The sequence below is a fragment of the Amblyomma maculatum genome, chromosome 2 (genome assembly GCF_055883805.1).
Source record: "Amblyomma maculatum isolate TAMU_Amacu chromosome 2, ASM5588380v1, whole genome shotgun sequence".
NCBI lineage: Eukaryota > Metazoa > Arthropoda > Arachnida > Ixodida > Ixodidae > Amblyomma > Amblyomma maculatum.
In genome coordinates, this window is record NC_139345.1 from 68,648,521 (window position 1) to 68,672,562 (window position 24,042).

The 24,042-nt window shown below is 42.1% G+C and overlaps 4 protein-coding genes across 5 annotated transcripts in view; 2 read left to right on the forward strand and 2 right to left on the reverse strand.

Moving 5' to 3' along the window:
* The window catches only part of LOC146198921 (cytosolic carboxypeptidase 1-like), a 63,171-nt gene extending 56,156 nt beyond the window's left edge, over window positions 1-7,015 (forward strand). For both annotated transcript variants that reach the window (XM_084594403.1, XM_084594404.1), the window contains exon 25: window positions 1,229-7,015. In XM_084594403.1, coding sequence (XP_084450529.1) covers window positions 1,229-1,340 — 112 coding nt within the window. In that variant the 3' untranslated portion in view covers window positions 1,341-7,015. The remainder of the gene's footprint in view (window positions 1-1,228) is intronic.
* Window positions 7,016-10,265: 3,250 nt separating this feature from the next.
* Window positions 10,266-14,274, reverse strand: LOC146198922 (uncharacterized). Its single transcript, XM_084594408.1, has one exon. The coding sequence runs from the start codon at window positions 14,116-14,118 to the stop codon at window positions 13,183-13,185; it is 936 nt and encodes a 311-aa protein (XP_084450534.1). The 5' UTR covers window positions 14,119-14,274; the 3' UTR covers window positions 10,266-13,182.
* A 329-nt stretch (window positions 14,275-14,603) lies between these two features.
* Window positions 14,604-21,148, forward strand: endos (endosulfine alpha). The gene is made up of 3 exons (XM_084594412.1): window positions 14,604-14,843; window positions 15,780-15,887; window positions 19,846-21,148. Exons 1-3 carry the CDS (start codon window positions 14,775-14,777, stop codon window positions 20,026-20,028), a joined length of 360 nt encoding a protein of 119 aa, XP_084450538.1. The 5' UTR covers window positions 14,604-14,774; the 3' UTR covers window positions 20,029-21,148.
* Window positions 21,149-21,151: 3 nt separating this feature from the next.
* Window positions 21,152-24,015, reverse strand: galla-1 (cytosolic iron-sulfur assembly component galla-1). The gene is made up of 6 exons (XM_084594411.1): window positions 23,866-24,015; window positions 23,637-23,718; window positions 23,402-23,566; window positions 21,817-21,866; window positions 21,531-21,576; window positions 21,152-21,378 (listed from the first exon to the last, which is right to left on the reverse strand). Exons 2-6 carry the CDS (start codon window positions 23,683-23,685, stop codon window positions 21,278-21,280), a joined length of 411 nt encoding a protein of 136 aa, XP_084450537.1. The 5' UTR covers window positions 23,686-23,718; window positions 23,866-24,015; the 3' UTR covers window positions 21,152-21,277.
* Between the last annotated feature and the right edge of the window lie 27 nt (window positions 24,016-24,042).

Here is a 24,042-nt window from a genome sequence, read left to right on the forward strand (position 1 = left end):
ATAGCACAGACTAATTCTGACTATTAAAGGAATAAAAAAACAACAAGCAGCTCTAGTCATGTCGCTAGTGTTTTTATTCTTTGCGCCCGTTTTTCTCACACTGCTTTAATGTTCATTATTATGCAGGTTCATGTATGCATATAGGTTCATGTCGTTTCATGTCAAGAAAAAATTGAAACTCAGCAACTGAATTTCCTTTGTAGGTAACTTATATTGTGTAGTTTACACGCATGTGTGGACGTTATAATAATGTGATTATATAAAACACAGTGACCGAAACAGAACGGCATGCTAAAAGCAGCATGCAATGCAACAAGAAGCATAAATGTTGGGCGGGAGGCGCCCCTGTAAGCAGGGCGTCCTCCGCCGCTACTACCCTTCGGGCGTTTTCAGAGGTAGCCGCTTGGCGGTGGCACCGTATGTGGAACTCGCGAATAGGTATGATTGGCACTTAAGCGGTTGACAAAACAGTGCTTCTAAACCCGAACTGCATGTTGCTGATTTGACCTTGCACCACTGGCATGGGCGCGATGGCAAGTGTTAGAAATAAGGGTGGCCTCCAATAAAAGTCAGAAGGCTTAATTTCAGTTTCACTTTTACAAGCTTTGCGCCACTCGCGGCAGCTCGTGGCGGCAGCGGCTATTGGCCGCACATCGGCCAATTAACCAACCACAGTTGTGCAGTGTTTCCGTCGACCATTCACGGTACTGAGCGCTTTCCGCTCGTTCATTCGCTTCGTTCTACCACAGCTCCGAAATTGTGCGCTCGTCAATTGTCGTTCAGTGCGTCGTGCGGCGAAGCCTCGCATGTGACCTATGCTGCTTGTGAGAGGGCACCACTGTTAACACGTCACACCGTAAAGGATTCCGGGCAGGTCGTTACCATTTTAGAGCAGTCCTGTTGTCCTGTTTTGACGTTCCCGACAGTGTGCATGCAATAAAGCGTTCATAGAAATGCAGAAAGTAGTCATTGTCTCGCTGTTCTCACCTAAAAATCGGGCGCCCATGGCAGTTTTTTGCCAAATAAATCTGCCGTTATGCAAGTGGTTCTTGACAGTTTTTTTCGAAGCCATTCGATAATTCGAACTTCGGATACTTCGAACTTTCTTCCAGTCCCATGAAGTTCCAGTGAATGATCTTTTACTTATATCTAAATAAGACTGACACGCACCCGGCTGCTTTCCAGCAGAATGCCGAACTGTTCATGTCAATCTGTCTCTTTTGCACAGGCGTGCTAGTGAAAAGAAGCGTGCCCCTTGCAGCAGTGGGAGTACTGACTCGCTTGTTGACGAAGAAGATGAGGAAGCCGTGGAGGAGGCTGCCCCAGCTGCCTGCCCGTAGCACGTCCGCATGTTGTTTTTATCCTGAAACTTGGTTTTATGCAGGCAGTTGCTCAGGCTGTTTTTAGGACTGTAATCGATTGGAGTACTCCCCAGTAAATGGTTGCTAGAGTTTTGGGGGCAAATTTTAAGTCTGCACTTTTCTCGTATTCCATATCTAAGGTCGGACAGACGTAAAAGTGATTTGTTGTCTATGTTAACACGGGCTGCTTTGTCACGGAATGTGTATTGTAATAATTTTTCTATGGTTGCTTACTCGCAAACAGGTTCAACTGCAGCAACCTCTCAGAGTGTTTGCAGTGTGCTGATTGCCTGTGTTGCTTTTATGTTGCTTACTACAAACAGTGAACCCTTATCACAAGATGTGCAGTAAACCTTCCTTACAATGAAATGGTCACGGTGACAAATAGAATTGTCAGTTGTATTGGTAAATGTTTAAAAGGGTTTCAAAAAATAAATCATAGCAATACAATAAAGCCCTTATTAAGACGTACTCGAATAAGTGGTGGTTTCACTTAGAACACAGAGACATGTAGTTCCTGACTCTGCTTCCATTAAATTTCGTGCATTACTTGCCCGATTACTGCTTAGTGGTTGATTACGAATATCTTGGTTAGTGTGCACCTATCATCACATACCTCATATGGCAGTCATTAACAATGTCATGCATTGCATGGAATCTTTTTCTAGCACGGAGAGTATGGTGCTGCATTGATACTGACACTGTGCAACAGATGAGCACTGTGGAGGTGAAAGTTTGTACAAATGACCTCATTTCTGATCTTGTAGCATGCACTCTTCCCTCCTGTCACCAGGGGTTCATTCCTGCTGCCCCACTACCTCCCTTGTTCGCAGATGCCAATGTCACATAGCTCGGCTTCTCTGCAGTTTGGGCTAGTCACAGCATGCCTGTTTTCCTCCATGCACCGTAATCGGCACTGTCACATTGTTGCTTGACTGGCGTCACTGTGGTGTTGTGCTCTGGTCCATTTCTTACCTAGTCAGGTTATGGTTTCTGTCATGGATTAGAGCTTCCCATGTCCAGTGCTTCCCGAGTGGGCATTACTACGCAGTGTGTCTTGCACCGGGATGAGGCCCCCAGTGTTGATTGTTAAGGAGAGGCTTAACATTTTCTGGAACAGTGAGCTTTCTTTGGTGCCACATGATAGCAATGTTGGCCCCAAAACAAAGGCCTAATGGAGAACTTTGGACCAATTTTAAGTGATTCTGATGGTGGACTTCTAGCTGCAAGGCCGTCTCAGTGCGGGCAAAAATAATGCATCTCTGTGGTCCTACGTGAATGCTAAAAGCTTCCACATGTGGCTTCATGGTGTTACCTCAGGTATCACTTTTTATGAGATAAGTGGATATATTTAACCTTGTTTCAGTTAGGGCATACTGGAACTTTGCATATAGCTTTTCTGAGATTCTTAGCCATACATTATACAAGGTTTTATGTGGAAAATGCACTCCAGTATTGGAAGAGCTCCAAAAATGCCCATTAAAGCAAGTGCATGCTGATTAATTAAGCCACATTTCAGTCTCTTCATGTAGGCGTACAAAAAAGAAACAAGCTATTTAAGGTTTTTCTTGTGCTTCTGCCTGGCACGAGTAGCTTCCTTTTTTTTTATAACATTTTTTAAACTCTGAGTATAAACGGATTTGTTAAGGGAAAAAAAAAAAACAAGGGAGGAAGAGGCAGTGACAATGTGGCCTCCGCGTCCGAGCTATACATGAGGACGGGCTGCTCAGCAGTCTTTGTGAAAAGGTAAACACATAATGTTTTGGATATTTAATGTCACCAGGCATTATCCAAGGTTCTTATTTTTTTTTCTGCATCACTAGTGCATAGCAAAAGATTGATAACCCTTAACATATGTGGAGGGCAGGAACACTGTCAGCATTGAGCAAATTCATTTTATAGCTCTTCCCGGATGTGTGCCAACATCATTTATCTAACTTATCTTGCGCAGAAAGCAGGAAACACTGTCTTCCACATTCACACTATTGTTGTGTTTCTTTCTTTATTTGCTTTCGTTACCCCCTCCCTAGACTCTTGGTAGGTCTTTCTTTCCTTTGTCAATATCACTGAGGTGTTGGTGCCTTTGAGGAGGTTTTATCTAAATGTAATGGTTTCTTTTGTCATTCCTTACGATCAGTCTTGTAATGAGCTGACCATACTGTAGAATAGCTAGCACGGTATGCTAGCTGCATATCTACAGTGCTGTCCAGCACTCATGAGCTGAATTACAAAGCGAGCTGCCACAATCTCTCCTCCTTTGCAAGGGTTAAAATAAGCGAGTGTTTTATGCATGCAACTGGAAGCACACGAGAATTATCAAATTTGAATGGAGCCATATTTTTAGAAAAATATATTCGTTGTAATTTGGGTTTGCTGCACATGCAAAAAAAAAAGAAAGGAGCACAAATGCCTGTAGCTGGAAAGTGAAAGCTACTGATCATCAGCTAGTCTATTTTAATTCATTCTAGTCATGAAGTCCAGGATTTTATCATTTTAATTTTTTCTAGTGTGGTGTTTTTAAGTGAAAGGCTTTTTATAGCGAATAGGTTCTTTTGCTGCTTTGCTGGTGGAAAGGTACACATGTTATGAACTACCAGTAGCTCTTGCTTGTGATAAGTCATATTTTTCACAGCTGTGAATGTTGCCTTGGAGTCGATATGCAGTAATATAAACACATTAATCTACTTGCATAGCTGTGAGGCAGCTTGAAATCAGCTATGTCACCAGAGCTGCAAGTGAGAAGAAAGACGTGAGTTTCACTAATTCAGGCCTCAAATCTAGGCTGAGTGCCTCAGCTGAGTGCTTATAAGCATGTTCTTCAGAGCTGCTCTGTGTCATGCTTTCCTGTTCAGAAAGCAATCCTTAATTAAAAAACAAAAAGCAATGGGACAGCGGATTCAGGTTGACAAAACCATTGTTGCTCACCTCATTTTCTAAGTGGAACCTCGTTGATATGTATGCTCAAAATCATGGGCAGTAAAAATGTCCATAGAGGTATATTTATTTCCCAGTTAATACACTTCCAGATGACAAGATTTCCCAGCTACTGCATTCAAAATTATGTCTAATTGTGGTCGTGTAATACATTAACCGATCAACCGCAGTTATGTTGCCATATGAGCGAACCAAGCCTGTTGAACGTGCAAAGCTGAAAAGAAGTGCTGCTCACCTATTGTGATGGCTTCTTTGCAGTGCCTAGGTACACAGGGCTGAGGCATTGAAAAATGACAACCTGCTAACATGTAAGAGGGTCGTTCCACGGAGACTAGATTCGAATAGAATTGCTTTGCAGTGTCTATGCACGGGTTGAAGCGCTGCTCCATTTGCTCCAAACTGCTTTCCCTGCCCATACTGCTCAGAAACTTGATATTACTCCAAAGCTGCTCCAAACCAGCTACCTTGGTGTTTTGCCATCAAATTTAGCAAAACACAGGAAACACAGGAAGCAAACAAAATTTAGCAAAAACTGTGATTTTATGCAATTCAGTTAACCAACTGTGAGAAGTGCAGCAGGGTGGTTGCATGTTGTGAGTTGAATAGTTTGCAAATCGAGCCAACGTTTTGACAACTGGACTTGCCTTTGTCTGGGCCCTGAACAAGGGTAGAAGGGAGGCCTCAGTTCGCAAGTCGAGCCAACGTTTCAACAAGTCCACTTTTCGAAATGTTGGCTCGACTTGCGAACTGAGGCTCCCCCTCTCCCATCTATCCTTGTTCAGTGCTTTTTCCAAAACGTACTAGAGGTGTCATGGGGAGGACACTAAAGTGCATCAAGGTGGTAGGCTCCACGCTTGAATAGGGTCAAGTAAAATTAATGTAAAGTTTGTCGTCAAACTTAAATGTTGAGTTATGATGTGCAGAAGCAAGCGTTTCATTTGCTGCTAGTCTGTTCCAAATTGTTGTTCAGGTCATTTGTGTTAGTTTAAGCATATATACATGTTCTGACTGTTTGTCTTGTCAGAGATGTGTGCATAGTCAGAAAACCATTGAATATTGAATAAAAATCTAATTGCTTTGTTTTTGTATGTCAGGAAGAGAAAATTGCAATGTTTATAACTGTTTGACCTTAGCAACATGCTCCAAAACTCGTTTTATTGCTCCGGAGCTGCTCCAACATGGCTTTATTACTGCTCCCTGAGCTGCTCTAAACTGCACAAGCTTGCTTCCACCCTTGCTATGGCATAGGGGGCAGCATGTGAGAACAACTAGTATCTGTTTTAGAAGAACTGGTCTCATCCAGGGAACGCAGGGTGACGAGCAAGAATGCGGCGGCAGTCGGCCACCGCGACTGCTTCTGCACAGTGCATTCCAAAAAACACTGTAGCGGTCTAAACTGTGCAAAAATTAAAACAAGATGCTGTTCACACCATATGCCAAGAAATGTGAATTGACATTTTTATGGAATAAATGTGTCAACATAACACATCTGTACTTTACTCAACGTTTACATTTTTCAATACCAAGCCATTTGGATCACGTTTTCCCAGTAACATGGTTTTCCCCCCGCAGTTTTACAAAAACATATCAACGAGGTTTTACTTTAATGTAGCTGCATTCACTACTGCAAATTTTGTCACAAGTTTAGTGGCATTCCATGCAGAGGAAGCCTTTATTGAATTTCTGGTTTATTTCTAAGTAGAGTTATTAACAAGAGCTTTTAATCACTGGAGAGAGTAGCGTGTTTTCCTTTAATACACGTTTCAACCCCAGTATTTTTTGACACCACATATTTCAATGAATTTGGCAGTTTTTTTTGCTGCCAGCCTTCCACTGCCTTGATGTATTAATCCACTAAGGTTGTTTTTTGTAAGTAGTCAAAAAGGATTGAAATAAAACGTGCGAGGATAAAGCCAAAGGCACGTTGGTGGAAATTGTGTTGCATAAGTAGTACGATTTTATCACTTCGTTCAATTTATTATTGGTTAGAGTAAAACTGATTAATTAGTCATTTAAAGAGAGCTGTTTCTGAGCAACTACCAGCAACATGCTATTGGTTCTGTCCTCACACACTAGCATAGTTATTTTAAAATGTTGGTATCATCATGTTAGGCACCATGTATTTTCATTTACTCTTATTTTCCTTGTCATACGTGTGAACACATTGTAAATGCATATTTTCATTTGTCATTGAAGTGTGGTTTTAACCTGTGCACTGTATGGTTTGTGGTGGCACCTCTTCAGAAATGTCTGCATTCTGTTAAAATTGTATGAACTGTAACGAGATCTCAATGTTTGCTGACACATTTATGTGCTTTAGCTGTGGATTAGTGCATTCTGAGCACCATTGGTTGTGTTCTATATCACAGTAATCTCACAGCAACAAAGTACTTCCATTTAAAAGGAGCTGTCACTTAGAAGTAGGCACCACCACCACTCTCACCAACTTTATGCACAGTGAAAAATAATAAACGGCAGCAAGCCTAATCTTATTTCTTCCGCTTCTTGTGTAACTCGCACGCTATGAAGCAAATGCAAACGGAACTTGATGGTTCAGATAACTTCAGAAAGGTGCACCATGCAGTGTTGCTACAGCCTGCTTTCCATGTATTACCCTGATGTAGGATGTTGGCAACTGTCTTGGCACTGTTTTGGTGTGGTCTATACTTTTGCTGTAGCACATCTTGGAAATAAACTACATGCCAGCTTCCTTTTGAGTACTCTGATTTGCCAAGTCCTTCTTTTCATCTTAACTTAAGTACAGTGCAAAGGACAACTACTGAACAATGGCCGCACAAATATCTGCACAAGCACTTGCTACTAGTTGGCAACACAGCAAATACAGGAGCTCTTGTTAAGACTGCATAGTGCTTTTACTACAGGTTATAACCTCCTACATTTTTGTTTACGAAAATTGGGTCATAATGGTCTTTTTGTACCGAAAACATGATCAATCGGCTGAGTTAACATTTGTGTTGGACGAGCCGTATTCACTATAAACTGGACTTACAGTGTCACAAAATATGCGAGTAGTTGGACTTGCCTGCAGTGTGTGTCCAGAGCCTAGCTCGTTCAAGTCTGCTGGAGGTTCAGGAAATTAGTAGTATTTGGAACTTCCCATGAATTTATTTCTGTGGAAGCTAGACAGGGCATGAATACAGCTGCTCTTGAATTATGTTACTCTTCCTTGAAGGTATAAGGTTTATCACCACCAAAAATTAAATTGTAGGTGCAGTCTAGCAAATGCATTTAATTGTTTCAACATTTGTGAATACATCAGCAATGCATGTCTCCAGTGTAGCTCATCTAGAAAGCCAGTAGAGTGTGACAGCAAATATGTGAGTAGACGTGAGTACAAAAATGCTTTTCCAATACAAATGAGCCAGCACGAAAGCTCTCTACTTGAGGCTACCTTTTCAGTATAGCACGTCTACTTACACTTAAAAAAAAGAAGGCCACATCTTTACAAATCAGATAACAATTTACCTCAGTTTACCTGAGTCTACTTGAAGTGCTCCTCAAGGTGAAGTTTGGTTTACGGTTTGGGCGGTTTTACGTCGCAAAGCGACTCTGGCTATGAGAGACTCCGTAGTGGAAGGCTCTAGAAATTTCGACCATCTGGTGTTCTTTAACATGCACTGACAATGCACAGCACACGGGTGCCTAGCTTTTCACCTGGCAGCTGAGATTTGATCCCACATCCTTGGGCGCAGCAGTCCAGTACCCTAACCACTGTACCACCATAGTGGGGCTGAAGGTGAAATGGTAGATGGATTGCTTGAATGGATCAGGAAACTGGCTCTGATTACATTGCATGACTTGGAGTTCCTTTGCTGTTGACTAGAAAATAAAAGGCAGGAAAGTTTAAATGTAACTGTTATTCTCAAAAAAAATAGTTCTAGGGTGACTACCTCAAGTCAGAAGCAGTGATATTTTTGGATATATCACTATGTTAAAGGGACTTTCCTTCACCTAGTAAACTTTATGTTTGTGAATTTCTGCTACTGTGAAAGGTTTAACCTTTTACTTGCTAAGGTTTCACAATGACCATAAATTGAATTTTTTATTTCACTGAAACATACACACTTTCATATTTGTTTTTGAGTACTGCATGACGATTGTGGAATAAATTCCAATTAGGATATTTATTGCCATCTTGTTTACCACTAATAAATCAAAGACTTTAAATTTTTACTCGTAAACAGACATAGTTCGGGTCTTGCCAAAGCTGAATGTTTTTGAAGCCCTTCCACAGAAGAAAAATGTGTTGAAAGCAACAAAATTGAAGACAAGTGGTGACAAAGAGTTGATTTTGTGAAGGCAAAATAAAGACCTAAAGCCTACGTGTTCTTCAGGTACGGTTTTATGCAAACATTCCTTTTTTAGACATTGGTGTTAAGCAGTAGCAAAATTCAACCACAGATGATATTTCTATCTTAGAGTTTCCCACATTACACCAACAGGTATAAATGTGGTCCTGTTCAGTCTCTGAAATTTGTGGGCACAAATTGCAGATGTCATCAGGCAGCATGTACAGTATGGCCCACTGTTAAAGGAAATATCCTGTAGCGTGACCGCTGAGCTCTGCGGAGCACCCCCTTTAGTAACCGGCAAAAATATGAAACACCAGGCACCTGCACAGTGAGTGCGAAAGGTGGAGTCAACCTTGTGTCGTCTGCTATGGTGCTCTCCCGGTGCCTACCTTGCGGAGGTGTATATCTATAATGCAAAAGCTGAATGAAAATTATAAACTTCATTTTACTTGCTGATATGTAAAAAAAAAGAAAAAAAAAGTATTTTTCAAAATATATTTCTTTTATTGTCAATGATTCTGACACAATATTTACGTATTACAGAGGTGATGAAAGAGACATCTACTTCCTGTCCCCTGCTGCATAGGGACGATCGTAATGGGAAATACTAAGCAACAGGTCAGGGCGTCCTCCCGGCTTTGTGCTCTGTTGGTTATGCTACAGTGTTCTAGCTGTAGTCATGCTCTGCCAACACTTTTTAATGTGATAGCATTTATTGCCTTACGCTTCATGTGACCAAAAATGTCCATTGTACCTGTCAATCACCCAGAGATCGATAATAGAACCAATCACTGATAAGTAAGATTTCATTACTGATAGTTGGTCATTGTCACAGTTATGGTTAGTCATTCATGATCACAACAAAATATGACTAAGACTAACAATGACTGACTAAACATCACTATGGCTATAGCTATGATTAAGCATTGTCTTAGTTGTCATATTCAGTCATGGCTAATTATAGTCATAGTAATAGTTATTCATAGTTAACCACAGTCACGTTTAGTCAGTCAGTCATGGATAGTCAAAGTTATACTAGTTATTAATGGCTGGTTATAATTATAATTAGACACAGTCATTATGTATGACAGACATGGTTAATTAAATCTTAATTATTGTGAATAACTATAAGTGATTTATTTCGTTACATATTATCAATTTCTATGATGAGTGACGGTTAAGGAGGGCATTTTATGGTCACAGTATCTGGCCACTTTCATGTTGCACGAAACATGAGGCAATAAATGCTATCTCAGTAAAAGAAGTACTGATCGAGTGCGACTGTGATGGTACAAAGCACAAAGCTGGGAGGACGCCCTGACATTGTCCTATTATGGCTGCCCCAATGCAACAACAGGAGAATATCACAGGGTTAGAGCACAGTGCAGAAAGAGGATGAGAAGTAGATATGTCTCCTCCATCACCTCTGTAATGCGGCAAAATTGCGTCAGAAGAATTGATAGTGAAATATATTTTGAAAACACTTGTCTTTTACATATCAGTTAGTAAAATGTGCCTTATCAGCTTAGTTCGTCTTTTGCATTTTAGATATTCCACCTCTGCTAGGCAAGCGTCAGGAGAGCACCGTGGCAGATTACACAAGGCTGACTTCACCTTTCGCACTCACTGCACATGTGCCTGGTGTTTCCAGTTCTCACCAGCTATTGAAGGGGGCTCTTCGCGACGTACTGTGGCCACGCTGCAGGTTGTTCGCTTTAACAGTGGACCGTACCATACATGGGTAGTGTACCAAGCCCAGGCTACATATTTTCAGCTCTTGCATGCCTTCCGGCCATGTGTGGCGTCCGAGAGATTATGCTGTACATATATCTGCACGAGCACAACTGCAACGTGCTTTCTGGATGTAACCTTGCACCTCTAGCATGCATATCACCTAAAGACTACGAAGGCAGCACCAGGAATACGCAGAGGGTAGTCACGAAACGAAGCCATACATAAGTCATCTTGAGACGTCTATATCATAGCTGTACTGTAAAAGCCATTGCTGTTCTGCAATGTTGCTATTTCCGAAGCACTGAATGTAAACAGCTTATATGGTAAAGAAAATATTAAAGCATTTCAAGCAATATTATCAAATTCGCTCTCTATAAACAGTGAAGATGTTGCAGGCAGCTATAAGTTTGTCTTCAGTTACCAAGAACAAGTTTGCACTGCCCCAATCATAAAGCTATTTTAGACGACATTAGCATTATGTATGCGGGAAATGTCACCATTTAAAAAATTTAACATGGAAGAAACATGTTTAGTCGTTGCAAATATGGCTGCATTCTTTTTAATGGTTATTTTAGGAAGCATATGTGACTTGCTAGTACGAATTTTCTTCTTTGGAGTATTGCCAGGATCAATTCTACCATGGTATTGCTTCATAGTGCAGCAGTCAAAAAGGTTGCCTTGACCAGCACATCTGTGGCTGAATCTTTGGACATGCATTTTGAAAGCATAAATCTTTCTGCATGCCTCAGGGTCTCCTAAATTTTATTTACCAGGCTGTTTTTGATTGGATGTTGTACCACAATTAATTATTCTAGTGCGGGATGTAATAAAATCATACAGGCAGTTATTCATAACATTGGAGTGCAATTTTTAGCTTTTCTTCAAGTACAAATATTTTAATTCAAATAATGTGTAAGCATTATTTACACCATCTTCCAATTCAAATGTTCAGAATATGGTCATGCATAAATAGTGGAAATAGCAATTTCCAATTCAAATCTTCATATATGGTCTAAACGTTCAAAGCTAGCGTGCTATGCGCTCGCTGCACAGCTCCTAACCTAAGAGCATATAGACTTTTCCAATAAGCGCTGCTCCCTGGCACCAGCATGGTGAAATTGGTAGCACAAGCTCTCTGACTACAGCAACGTTACTAGACATCTCTGACCACATGGTACTCTTACACATCCTGTTTTGGGTCAACTTATTTTCGTTCTCCATGTAAAACATTAGTCACAGTACTTAAAGCCACATTCAAATTATTTTCAATACAGCTCAGATAAAGCATATATTGCCTTGGAACAACTTTCAGATTCGGTTTATTTGTGAAGGTCTCAATTCCTTTTAGAAGCTCTGGAAAGCCCTCTGCTTGACCATATTACCATGCTCACATCATAAACTAAGCATTTGTTTAGCACAGTGACCCACAAATTTACACTTGCTTACTTCAACTTAATACCATGCCCACTGAGGATATTTCTACCAATTAGGTTTGGGTTTGGTTTTGGGGTTTAATGTCCCAAAGCGACTCAGGCTATGAGAGACACCGTAGTGGAGGACTCCGGAAATTTCGACCACCTGGGGTTCTTTAACGTGCACTGACATCGTACAGCACACGGGTGCCTAGCTTTTCGCCTCCATCGAAAAGCAGCCGCCGAGGCCGGGATTCAATCCCGCGTCCTTGGGCATAGTATTCGAGCGCCCTAACCACTGCGCCACCCCGGCGGGGCATTATTTCTACCAATTAGCTGTTATGCGAGTTGTGCAGTAGCTGCGTATAAAGTGGTACAGGCTTTGTGCATAGTGCATGCTGACAGGGCGGATAAGGAAAATGCCTCAAAATGTGGTAAAGGTGAAATGAGACTTTCCTGGGGTAAAAGTTTATTCAAATATTTGTTTCAGTTTCTAAATGCAAGTAAGAAGCAAGGCTTGATTATCTGCGGATATCTTGTGCTTCTGCATACATCATGCAGCTTTGCTAGTGGATCCTTGCTCTGATCTATTAATTTGTGCCTCTATTTAATCTATCACATTCTCATCAGCATACACTTGTAAGCTACCACATTATGTATGTACATACAAGGCCACAGACTCAGATTAAAACCCCACATAAAAAAAGCTGCACGAATATGCCTGCATGGCCTAGGAGTAGCGTGTCTGATGAGATTCAGGGGTTTGATTCCGATTTCATCCTACGTCAAGCTCCTGCCACCTCGGCCGTCTCATGTGATCTCATGACATCACAAAATCTGACGACCAATCAGTGGCCCTCTATGTCACCTCCCAACTACCACCTACCTGAAGCATGCTCACGATTTTTCATCCACAACCGACAGCTACTACAATGCCATAAATGAATGTTTCCTACTATTACTACTAACAGCAGCCGACAACTACTACAACGCTGGGTTTTCCACTCAATGGGAGCATTAATGCTACCGCATTAAAAGCATAGCATGGTAGAAGTTGAGAAGTGAATATGACTGGGCGTGTTGGTTAGACATTGTAAATCAGAGCATAGCGCAGGAGAAAAACAACGGGGACGGCGACAAGTCCTGTCTTGTCGTCGTCCCCGTTGCTCCTGCGCTATGCTCTTTGATTTAGAAGTTGAGACCTGACATATTCTGCTAAATTTAGTGCTGGCTTTGCAGATTCTGCAGCTACAATTTGAGCCTTGTCAAATGCATCTTAGCTACAGCATGAAACGCCAACTCTAATACAGCAGATAAGCTGCACTGATTCCTTTTGTTTGGCTAAGCATTTTTAATGCATTGAAAGCCGAACTGATAAACACTTTCATATACGGCAGTTTGATATATTCCAAGTACATTCACAACAGTTCAAGACTGTTTAGCAGCCTTTTGTGCTGTGCGCTTCTTTTTTGCTTTCAGTTTCCCTTTGGGAATAACTTGCTTGATGTTCGCCTTAACAAAACATGAGGCCTTGTGGGCTGAAAGTACAGTAACTGGTTTTGCTTTCTGAGAAGCGGGTGCCAACGTCAACTCGATTACTTCAGGCAAACTGTCATACAGTCGTTCGTAGTCTGGGAATCCCAAAACTCCGCACTCAGAAAGCTGAATGTCTACAGAAACCGGGGCAATGCGCTCCTCTTTCATGACGTGAAACAAGGAAAGTTTCTTTTGGCCTTGCACCTCGCACAGGCGTTCACTTTCCAGACGGGAAGCTAGGGCAGCCTCTGCAGTGGACGGCGCGCTACAGCTTTCGTCTTGTGTGTTCTTTGCTTCAATGGCTGGGCCGGTAGCTTTCGACTCGGATGCGGTGGCCGCTGTGTCCGTGCTAGTATCACGACTGTTCTCGTTTTCATCTTTGGGACCCATGGTGCTGTCAAGATCACACGGTGCGCTTTGGACCACTGCGGCCAGAAATGCGTCCACCGATTTGGAAGTGGGTGCCGTGCGCCGCAGCCCCAGAGCCAGCAAGGAGCTCAGGCCAGGTACCCACTCTTGCAACTGGCTGACGCAGAGCACAGGTGTATGCTTACTTCGCGCTAGCCTAATAAGCCCATGCAAAAGCCTTGGAGGGTCCGCCGAAGAATTCAGTATAAGCGCCGAGAGTTGAGCCTGCTCGAGTGCACGGGTAGCTGCATTCAAACCTAGTACGAAGTGAGGTCTTGTCTTGGAGTCCCAGGTTGCACTCATGTTTCGGAACCGCTCAAGCAGCCGAGAACGACAGTCATCGTCGACTGTCGGCCATCGTAGCGACACAGGTGCAGCCAGCAGAAGCTTTTTCTTTGGCTTCGGTGCCTTCGGCATCATTAGAATTCTACACAACGACCAAGTCACTACTGGCAGATTACAAGCACGCCGGTAAAGTGAGCGGTAAACAAATCTGGCGCACACGTGCCCACAAAAATCAAACAAAACAAAAAAGATTGTCTCAGCGTTGCTAGTTGCGGCTTCTGAAACTGTCTAATGTGCCAAATATGGTTATTATTATTACGTAATACATACTTGCATATTTATTGAATTTGAACTATTATATAGTAAAACCATTATCTTTAACTGAAAAGTTCAATAGTTGAGCAAAGCGTTTCTTTTTTCTTTTCAATACGATATTAATTACCGCTCATATCATAGAGTTAATACACAAACTCGCTTATACATATTAAAAACAGTTTTTCGCAGCAGGAACTGTTTCATTACATAAAACGTTGCAACAAAATTGGCAGCACTTACCTTCCTTACACTTGATTGCTTTGTCCATTTTGTTCCATCAAACAGTTGACCCTCACGTTGCCCTCTTGATCACCACTCCATTTATTGCGCACATTTTTCAACAACGCGTTTTTGCGCCTGCTCGCAACTGCGCTTTCGTGATAGTCGGCGAAGTGTAGCCAGCTGGTGTCCTTCCTTAGGTGCTGCTTTGTTTTTCTTAGTTCTCCGTGGGCTTTCGTTTGCCGTTTGTTGAAGCAATGGCTACGGACGACAGTCAAGCTACAGCAGGGCCTGCAGATAGCGATGTCGCCGACAAGGATGATCAGGTGAGAATGCTGCTCTTAGGCTTATCCCACAAGTAACGGTTTCTCAAGGTATGAATACAGTCACCCGTTTGTTTTACCGATGCGATGTTCTCGCGCTCGTCTAGTTCAGTCGAGCATCTGCCTTTACTGCGTGGAAGCGAGGCGGCTCTTGCATTTGTTCAATGTGGAGTTAACCCAACAGGCAAAAAGTAGATCTGTACTTGCGGTGCGGTGTTTGGTTTCCGAGACACAGTTTTTATCCCAGTTGCTCCTACTATGTTCTACCGGTCGTACTTAAGCGTGGAATGTCTTTCCACATTAAACTGAGGCTTAAAGCCCAGTATGTTGGTTGGTTGATAACGCAGTGATGAGCTCAAGTTCAGTAGCCCAGATGATGAGTGTGTTCGTGCTGCTTCTGTTGATGCCAAGGAGTTATTCCTATGTAGTGAAATGAGCCCAACACTAATGTACGGGTGTGTCATGGTAGCGACATCTGTTTATGCTGCTTCCAATCAGCGAACATTTCTTGTGTGTTTGCTTGTGTACGTTATATATGTATAGCAGCGACCGAAGCTGCTGTGCTTGTATCTGTAACCATTTGGGAGATTGAAGAAATAGTCCACCGCTGGCCGATTTTAATCGAAAGGAGACAGCGGCTGGAAGAGCGCCGAAGTTGGTGCGCTTTGGACTCAGATGAATCATTTTTTTTCTCTCTCCTCCTCAGCAGAAATCGAAATGATCCAAGTTATCACCGTGAAATTCGAATGATGCCATTAACTGAGCAGCGTTCCTGCCAGTCCGTTATTTTCTTTGTGTGTGCTTGTGTGTCTCTTTGTGAAGTAAAGTTAGGCACGAAGAAAGACTTTTTTTTTGTTTTGTTTTGCCTTATTATTGACGACAACTGGTAATGAAACTGCCCTGTAGGCTCAGTCAGTTCTTGTTATTCTCACCTTGCAGACGATGCGGAAAGCAGAGCTAGAGGAAGAAGCGAAGTTCAAATCCAAGTACCCAATGAATGCAAGGCCTGGTGGGTCTCTGTTTCTCCAGAAACGGCTGAACAAAGGAGTAAGTCTTGCTTTACTTACCCTGCTGAACAGCGTGGCAATTTACACCACTTTTTATGTCTGTATTCGTCTGAAGTGGGTAAATTGGCAGCAAATCCCTGCAAGCTTGCTCTCTTGTCTGTATGGAAGTATGCAAGGCAACAGTGATATGAATGCCCTGTGTAGACAAGAGCCTCTACTGCTCCATATTTTGTTACTCTGCTTTTTATCTGTTCCCGCAGTTGCATGTGGTTGCTGTTCCGTCGCATTTCTATGCCTTACAAGGTTACTTGATCAGAGTTCCAAGTAAAAGCTTCAGTTTGTTTACCTTGTGTAATCTGCAATAGTACAAGAATACTCACATCAAGGTTATTGCACGGGTTATTAAAGCAGGTGTCAGTCAAATTACCTTTTGCTGCACAATAGTGAGGTATTGTGTGGCCCTTCAGTCAAGTGATTACACCATAGACTGTCACATGCAGAATTAAGCATAGATCTGTGAGCAGCATTTTTCTTAATAGAAATTAGGGGTTCATCTTTTCAGCGCTTGCGCGTGTAACTCTGTAAATGCTACTACTGTGCCTAGTGTGTTTTGTCTAGCCCGCAAACGTTGTTTCATGAAGTAACCACATGCTCTGCTACACTTCCTCACTGTGATTCTTTCTTTGAGTAGCAGATTGCTACTGTGTCACAATGAAGCATATATAAGTAGCTATTCATTTTTATTTGTGAAAGTGGCATTCCAACTTTTGAGCTTGCATTGAAGCTTGCTAAGCAGAATTGAAACTACATAAGCAGCTATCAGAGCAAGCTCCATTGAAAAAATATGGGCTGTGGGCTCCCTGTACTGCAGTCCTGCCTTGCTGTTCGACTTTCTGTGAAGGACGGCTGGGAAAAAATAATCTTACACTTAATGCAGCTCTTATCCCCGGGAATTGCTTTTTGAAGGAGACTAGACACCAAAAGTTTGGGTGCGTGTTGTCTCCTTCGTAACAATGCGTAAACAATTAATATTACCATGACAGCATTAAAGATTCTTGTAAGTTAAGTATTACGAGCATGCCTCTGGTAGGTGACAGATGACATCGGCAGGCACTGATTGGTTGCTGGATTGTGACGTCACAGGACATGGCCAAGTGGACAGGAGCTGCCAACTCTGATAGCTCCTATACGATAGGAATTGAACCCAGGACCCTTGGATCCCGAGTCAGACATATTACCCCCTTTGATCCCGCAGGCACATTCATACAGCTTTGGTAAAGAGAGGCTTTATATCTGTGTCAGGTGTCCTTGCACATAATGCGGTAGTTTATGACTGTATATTTATAGTACTTTATCATTTCCATGAATAATTTAATTTGCAAACAACACAGCCATAAATTAAGCCTACAGTAATAAATATATGCGTGTATTGTTTGGTTTGGTTTATCGGGTTTAACATCCCAAAGTGACTTGGGCTATGAGAGATGCTGAAGAGGGCTCCAGAAATTTCGACTATGTGAGGTTCTTTAATGTGCACTGACATCGTACAGCACACGGGTGCCCTTGCTTTCCACCTCCATCAAAAAGCGGCTGCCGCGGCCAGGATTCGATCCCGCATCTTTGGGCCCGGTAGTCAAGCACGCTAACCACTGCAGCATCGCAGCATGTTGCGTGTGCTGTTTGCTTTAGCGAGACTCAACCTCATCACTCTGCAGTGGCCAATAAAAATACTGTAATCCATGAGGACCAGGTATTCCTTATTAATGTTTTTATATGCATAAATATTTCAATCAAACTGCTGCATATTTGTGGTTTAGAAAACATATCATTGAAAAGATTCCGTAGTGAGCGAACTATGATCACAAGGTCACTCCGCATATTAGTACTCCGCTGGCAACAGAGCGGCAAGCTGCTATGCAATTCATAGTTTGATTCCGCCTACTCTGCAAAGAGTTCAACAAAAGGAGAAGCGGGAGCTGGAATATCTGATCTGATTTTTAAAGGGAAATTGGCTATACACAGTTTATAAGAATGCTCAGAGTGCATTGATCAAATTCCTGGGATAAAAAAAGATGAGCTCAGAATTCTCTTTATTGCACCTTTCAGTGTCCCCCTAATTTTTATCCCTGGGGATTGCTTCTTGAAGAAGGCAGACACCAAAATTTTAATTGCATGCTTCCTTCTTTGTAAAGATATGTCTGAAATTAGCACTATATGCTAAGAATCACGTCGTACTTTGCCTATGGCTGCTAAATAGTTTATAATTGAATTTCTTCTGTTTGTTTTGCTATTTTAATTTTTAAAGCTGAATGATGCCTTCGTCATCACAGGCCAGTACAGGTCATTTAAGCCATGATAAAACTAACAAAATTGCTGCTTTGGCATTTTCATTCACTGAAATTCTGATGCCAGCATGCTCAAGGGCCGGAATGACAACAAATGAAATCTAGTCATAAATTTTTTATCAGTCCTTAGCGAATATCGCACATTGATATCCACACACGGTGTGATCCTTACATAGTAATCTCTTGCGCATCATTACAAAGAAAAGACATGCAACTTAAATTTTGTGTTTAACTCTTTAAACGTATACTACCTTTGACGTGAAAACTCATTTTGATTACAAGTGCTGCGCCTGAAGCATGTCCGAAGAGACACTCAGGACAATTTCATCTAGTTTTTGTTTTCTGTGAAATTCTATTATTTCGCTTTCTTCAGCTTGGTTGATGTTTGTTAGGCGTAACAAGACATATTTACTGCAAAGAAATTTGAGTTGCTGCTGAGAGTTCTGAATTTATATATTTTTACTGGCATATAGTTTGAACTCATGACAACGGTGACATTGTGAAAATTGCAAGCTCCATGGTTGCTGGCTGGAAGAAATTTACAGGAATGTACCGGCCTAGTTCTGGACTAAGGAAACGTGATACCCAAGTCCAAATATGTTTTCTTCGGGCGCCATTAGAGACGAAAATATGCACTTGGGACTTCTCATGGTATGACAATGCCAGTCCAGAGTGTTAGCAACGCTTATAGAAATTATGATTTTACTAAGGGTTCTATTAAGTGCTTGCATAGCCTCGTTTGTGTCTCCAGGCACTTTCAGATATGCATGCAACTTAATAAATCATGCTGTGCAGTCATTGCATTGCACTGGCACTGAAGTCTACTGCTGGCAAAACCAGTGGTTACCAGGCAAATAGTTATGGCCATCTCACCAAATTTATTGTGACCAAAGCTTCAATGGGAAATAGAAATGTAAAAAAAAGCGCACTTTGCACAACACCGCAGCCATTCCAGTTGTTTCATTTGGGCTGAAATTAGAAAAGGTGTGCGCTGTGCATTGTCAGTGGACATTGACTAAGAAGAAGTGGGTTGAAGTAATTCTGGAGTCCTGTGGCATCCATGTGCAGCTTAAAAGTGTTGCACCCAAATACCAAACATCTTGGAGCCAAGGGGCACCTGTATATTTCTGCCAGGTATTGTAGTTTATAGGACTGATGATGAAATGCACTTATTCTAGGATTTTTTTTCTATGAACATTATTTATTGCCTTGGGGCATCAGAGGGTTACGTGCAATGATTGAAGGATGATGAAATCTTTCATGGTGGTACTACAATTCACCTGCAATTAGTGATGAGGGAATTTTTCCTGCTGATTTAGTCCCAAGGAGGTTATATTTGTAACGCACCATTTTGTTTTGGGAATCTGTGGTTTTCCAACTCCTTACGAAGGCCTTTGACGTCTGCTTGACAAAGTATGGCTCAGCTTGTTGATAGCATGCAAAATTAACTCGTGTTGTTCCAGAGTGAGAATAGTTGTTGAGGAAGAGTGATGAGTTCGAAAGCTTGGCAGCAGGGATAGAGATTGTAGTCAGTGCTAGAGAGATGTGACTGGAGACCACCAAGACCTCCTTTCCAAAACGAGACTGCGTTGTCATTGACGATACACATTTTTAAGTTGCGTTCTCATGGGCGAATTTCATGCATGTTTGCAGCAAAAGTACTTTGACTCGGGGGACTACAACATGGCAAAGGCCAAGGGTCAGAAGGTGGCTGCCCGAGTTCCCCCAGCCGTCCCCCAGAACCCCACGGGGGAGACCATCCCCACAGTGGAATCGTTGCCGCCACGCAAGACCTCTCTGGTGCAGAGCAAGCTGGCCACGGGGCTCTCTTCCTAGAAGATTCAGCGTGGGGGGCTGCCCACCCTACGGGGCTCTGGGTGACCAGAACACACTTCTTTGCCATTGCGCTCCTCCCGAGCCAATACACAGAGAGGGGCCCACGAGCGGTGCGTTTGCTCACAGCTTGGCCATTGATCTGAACTGGTCAGAAGGCTTATCCAGGTTGGCCAACCTTGAGAGCCTACAGCTTTTGTTTTATGTGCGTACAAAAAAAAAATTCTGGCAGCCTGGTATTTTAGTTCCGTTGCTAATTGAAAGGCAAAACAAAATGGCACTGCTCGTTTGTGATTACTTTGGCCATTTCTTGAAGTTACCTCATGCTCAGGCCTAGACTTCCAGCTTTTCTAGAAACTTGAAATACATTTTCTTGAGGAGTGGCGTTAAGGCCTGATGATGCTAGACTTGTAGAAAATGTATGCTGCTTCTTACTATTGTTTTTAATGTGACTGACCGTTAAACCATTTGAAGAGGCAACATAAGACTTGTAAATATGTTAGTGCTCGCAGTTCTGAGTGGGCTTGTTTTCAATTTTTTCAAGCATGGGTCATGCTGCAGCTTGCATCACTGAACATGGTGCGACTGCAAATGAGCTTGATAAGAAGAGAATGAAAATCAGTTTTGGCCATGTATAAAATCCACAGCATATGTGTTGTGTCACTTCTGTTGTTGCATTAAACTTTTTCTGTCAGAGTTCACATGGCTTTCAGACTTGTAACTGGTGTCCACACTTGAAGCTGATGATTCATAGCTGTGCCATCCATATTGAGCCACATGATAGGCGACATTAGCGACTACTTAATAAGGTCGATTATGGTGAGTTGGCCTGCCAAGGTAGCTGGGGCATATCTCACCACGACGACGGCGTAACGGATGCATTGCTTGTCCACCACAAATTTATTTGTACTGCTCATTGTTCCCTTTGCATTTACGTTGTAGAGCTGCTGATCAGTGCAGCAAAAGGATTTGGTGCCGATGTAATTGTGCAGCCTGTTCAAGGCACTCCTACTGTTTGGCCATGTGAACAGTGTTTTGTTCTCTTTCAAACACATGGTATGCTCCTTCAGAATGATTTGTGTTTAAACTAAACACATGTAAATAAAGACGTGTACAAACCTAAGCTTGCTTGGAACTGGTACTTTAGTGAAAACAACATGGTGAAGCACGCTTGTTGCAACATTTGTTCATGGATCACCAAACTGTGAGGATATTCATGATACAGGTTGACTACAACTGCACAGCTTGTCCTTTATGCGGTCTCATAAGAGACACAATTGCCCACCATGTCTTTTATATTCTTGTTCTCCATTGCAGCAGCTACCCTCTCTTTATCGTTGATCTGCTTGGTTACTGCAAAGACAAATACAAAAAGCAACCACTGTGTTGGAAATAATGTAAAATATCCCACATTGATTCTGCAGTAATCCACACCACAACCTGTTATGCAGTGACTGCTAATTGACAGCTACATTGAATACAAGAAGTAGTAATGGTGTTCTTACATTCGGCAGCAGTTGTGTGAGAACCTTCCTTGATGAAAATATCAAGCTGGAAAACCAAAAGGCATTTGTGTATTTCATGCTACAAATTTACATGGAATCATTGGTTCATAAATTCAGCAAGTTTAATTTTCTTTCAGGTTGTAGTTTTAGACTGTCATGATGAGAACAAGGTTCACATGTTTATTTAAAAATGCAGACACTGTCCTGTTACATTCTCTAGCAAGTACTGCAATTGCAGAGCATTTTCAGTTATAACATCGAAATAAAATTGTACGAAGCTGCATACCTTGAAGTTGTAGGGCAAGTTTTTTTCAAGCTTTGTCCTCACGCATAGGCCTGAGTAAAAATGGAAGCATTTATTTATTCTGTGGGCCTACTTAGGTGGCAGAAATGACACACTAAACCAGAGATGAGAACACTTGCTACTGCAAGCCAGTATCATATGCATGACCTTGTGGGACCCTGCAGTATAGGTGGAATTCTGAATAGGCTTATGTGTTGAGTCATATAGATAAGATCTGCGCTATTATCTGGGAGAGCTGCAGTGATATCTTGTAAGCGAGCGATTTTTGCTAACTTGGAAATGGCAAATACAAATTTTGTGACACGAAAAGGAGTACATGATTTAGTGGTTCTAGCAAGCATCACTGCTTTTTTTATTCCAGGTGGCTTTTATTTAGGAATGAAACCATACCCTTTTATTATATCAGTACAAAAGACTGACAAAGTCGCAGAGGGAAACACAAGTAGCTCCACGCCTCAGTCTGCGTCTTTGGTGCTGCATTTCACCACTTTATATAGTATACATATATATTTTTGCCATACACCATGCATTGCGCAAAGTAGAGTTGGATTCTTGTGCTAAATGACAAAACATGTCTTGACGATATGCATGTTTTTAAAGGTTATCTGGTGAGATCCAGGACAATTCCAATGGTGACACCATCTCTTGATAAGTTGTTTTCTTTACCTACAAAACATGCTTGGGAGGCCTGCTTCACATTTGAGCTCGTGAAAACTGCAAACTGAGACAGTGCCCAGTATGACCCACCAATAAAGCAAACTTTCCAAGCGGGTCAGAGAAAGAAAAAACATTCTGGCACAGAACTACTCGGTGGCAAAAGTAACTAAGTAAGCATTCCAGCACCTTTCTTAGAGTATCTTTTCCGACGAACACAGCTCTGAACTTGTGAATACACAATACTTGAAAGCTGGTCACTATGACCTGTGGCTGGCCTTTTTTTTCGCTCACTTTGGGTCAAGCATTAAATGAAGATTGCTTAATCAAGAAGAAAAAAGACGCAGGGTCAAACTCCAGAGCATGATTTGAAGAGAATGGCTTGTTGGTGAGAAGGTACCATTTTTTTTTTTTATAAACTTGATAGGAAAAGTATGCTCCTAAAACAAGTGCCACACAATGAGGTGGGCACTTCATCGCTGGAAGTTTGACAACGAATAGGGATCTGCAAAAATAAAGAACTGTTCAAAAGCATATGCACTGCTTTCCCCTTGGAAGTCATATGCTCTACGTGAGTAAATGTTTTGCTAACCTGCAAGGAACTGTTAAAAATGCCAACAGAAGTGGTCACCTTTGAGAGCTCAGTAGCTGAGCTGTTTACAAACTCGTTCAAAGCTGTTACGAAAAAAAAAAAAAAAAAGATGAGTGGTCTATTTTCGTGCAGTTTCCAGTTTACTGATACCAGTGAGAGAATGTCAAATTACAGAAACGTTACCCAACCACAAGAACAAGATTGTACGCCAGTAGACGAGGAACAAGTACTGATCGTCACGTCGTCATTATGTTTTGGCCACTTCAGGTAAGCAAGCTCCATAACGTCACAGTGCCGGCTGTAGCTGTAAGATTAGCTCACCGATGATAGCAGCAAGATGGCAGTGAGGCACCGTCGGTATCAGAGTGACGCTCACGTAACTGTAAGCGTCTTTCTCTACACTGACTCGGATTTCCTCTTCGCAAACAACGCCCAGCTCTTCCAACGTGTGTGGCTTCTCGGGATCACGAATGTCCTTTATCAAGTCTGTAAACAAAAACATCACGCTCTTAATTATAATCTCACATACAAGGCATCAATGCAGGCATTTGTTTACCGTAAACCTCCTCGACAAGCCTCTGCACCTCGTCATCCGCAACGCCCATTATTTGCAGAACACTGCAGCCTCAAATGATCCGCTGCGAAAAATATCTGGTGATTACTGCATGTGGCCACAGCACAGGGAAGTTAGCAAAATCTAATGAACATAGTTCATATCAAGATTTGACAGCACATCGTATTAACAGAGCACCTTGTAATGATACCTGTAACGGCCAACAATTTACCTGCTAAGGCTGTAATTGGCACTTATTGCAGACCAGCTGTAACCGCAGCAGACGCCACGGCATTCCGCGATTCCGCAGCCTAGATCGCAGCAGTCGCAAAGTTTTCTCTCCCTCTCACAACAATTTTTAGGGTCGGCTCGCCCTGGGGCCTGTGAGCCAAAAGCAGCCAAAGTCGCT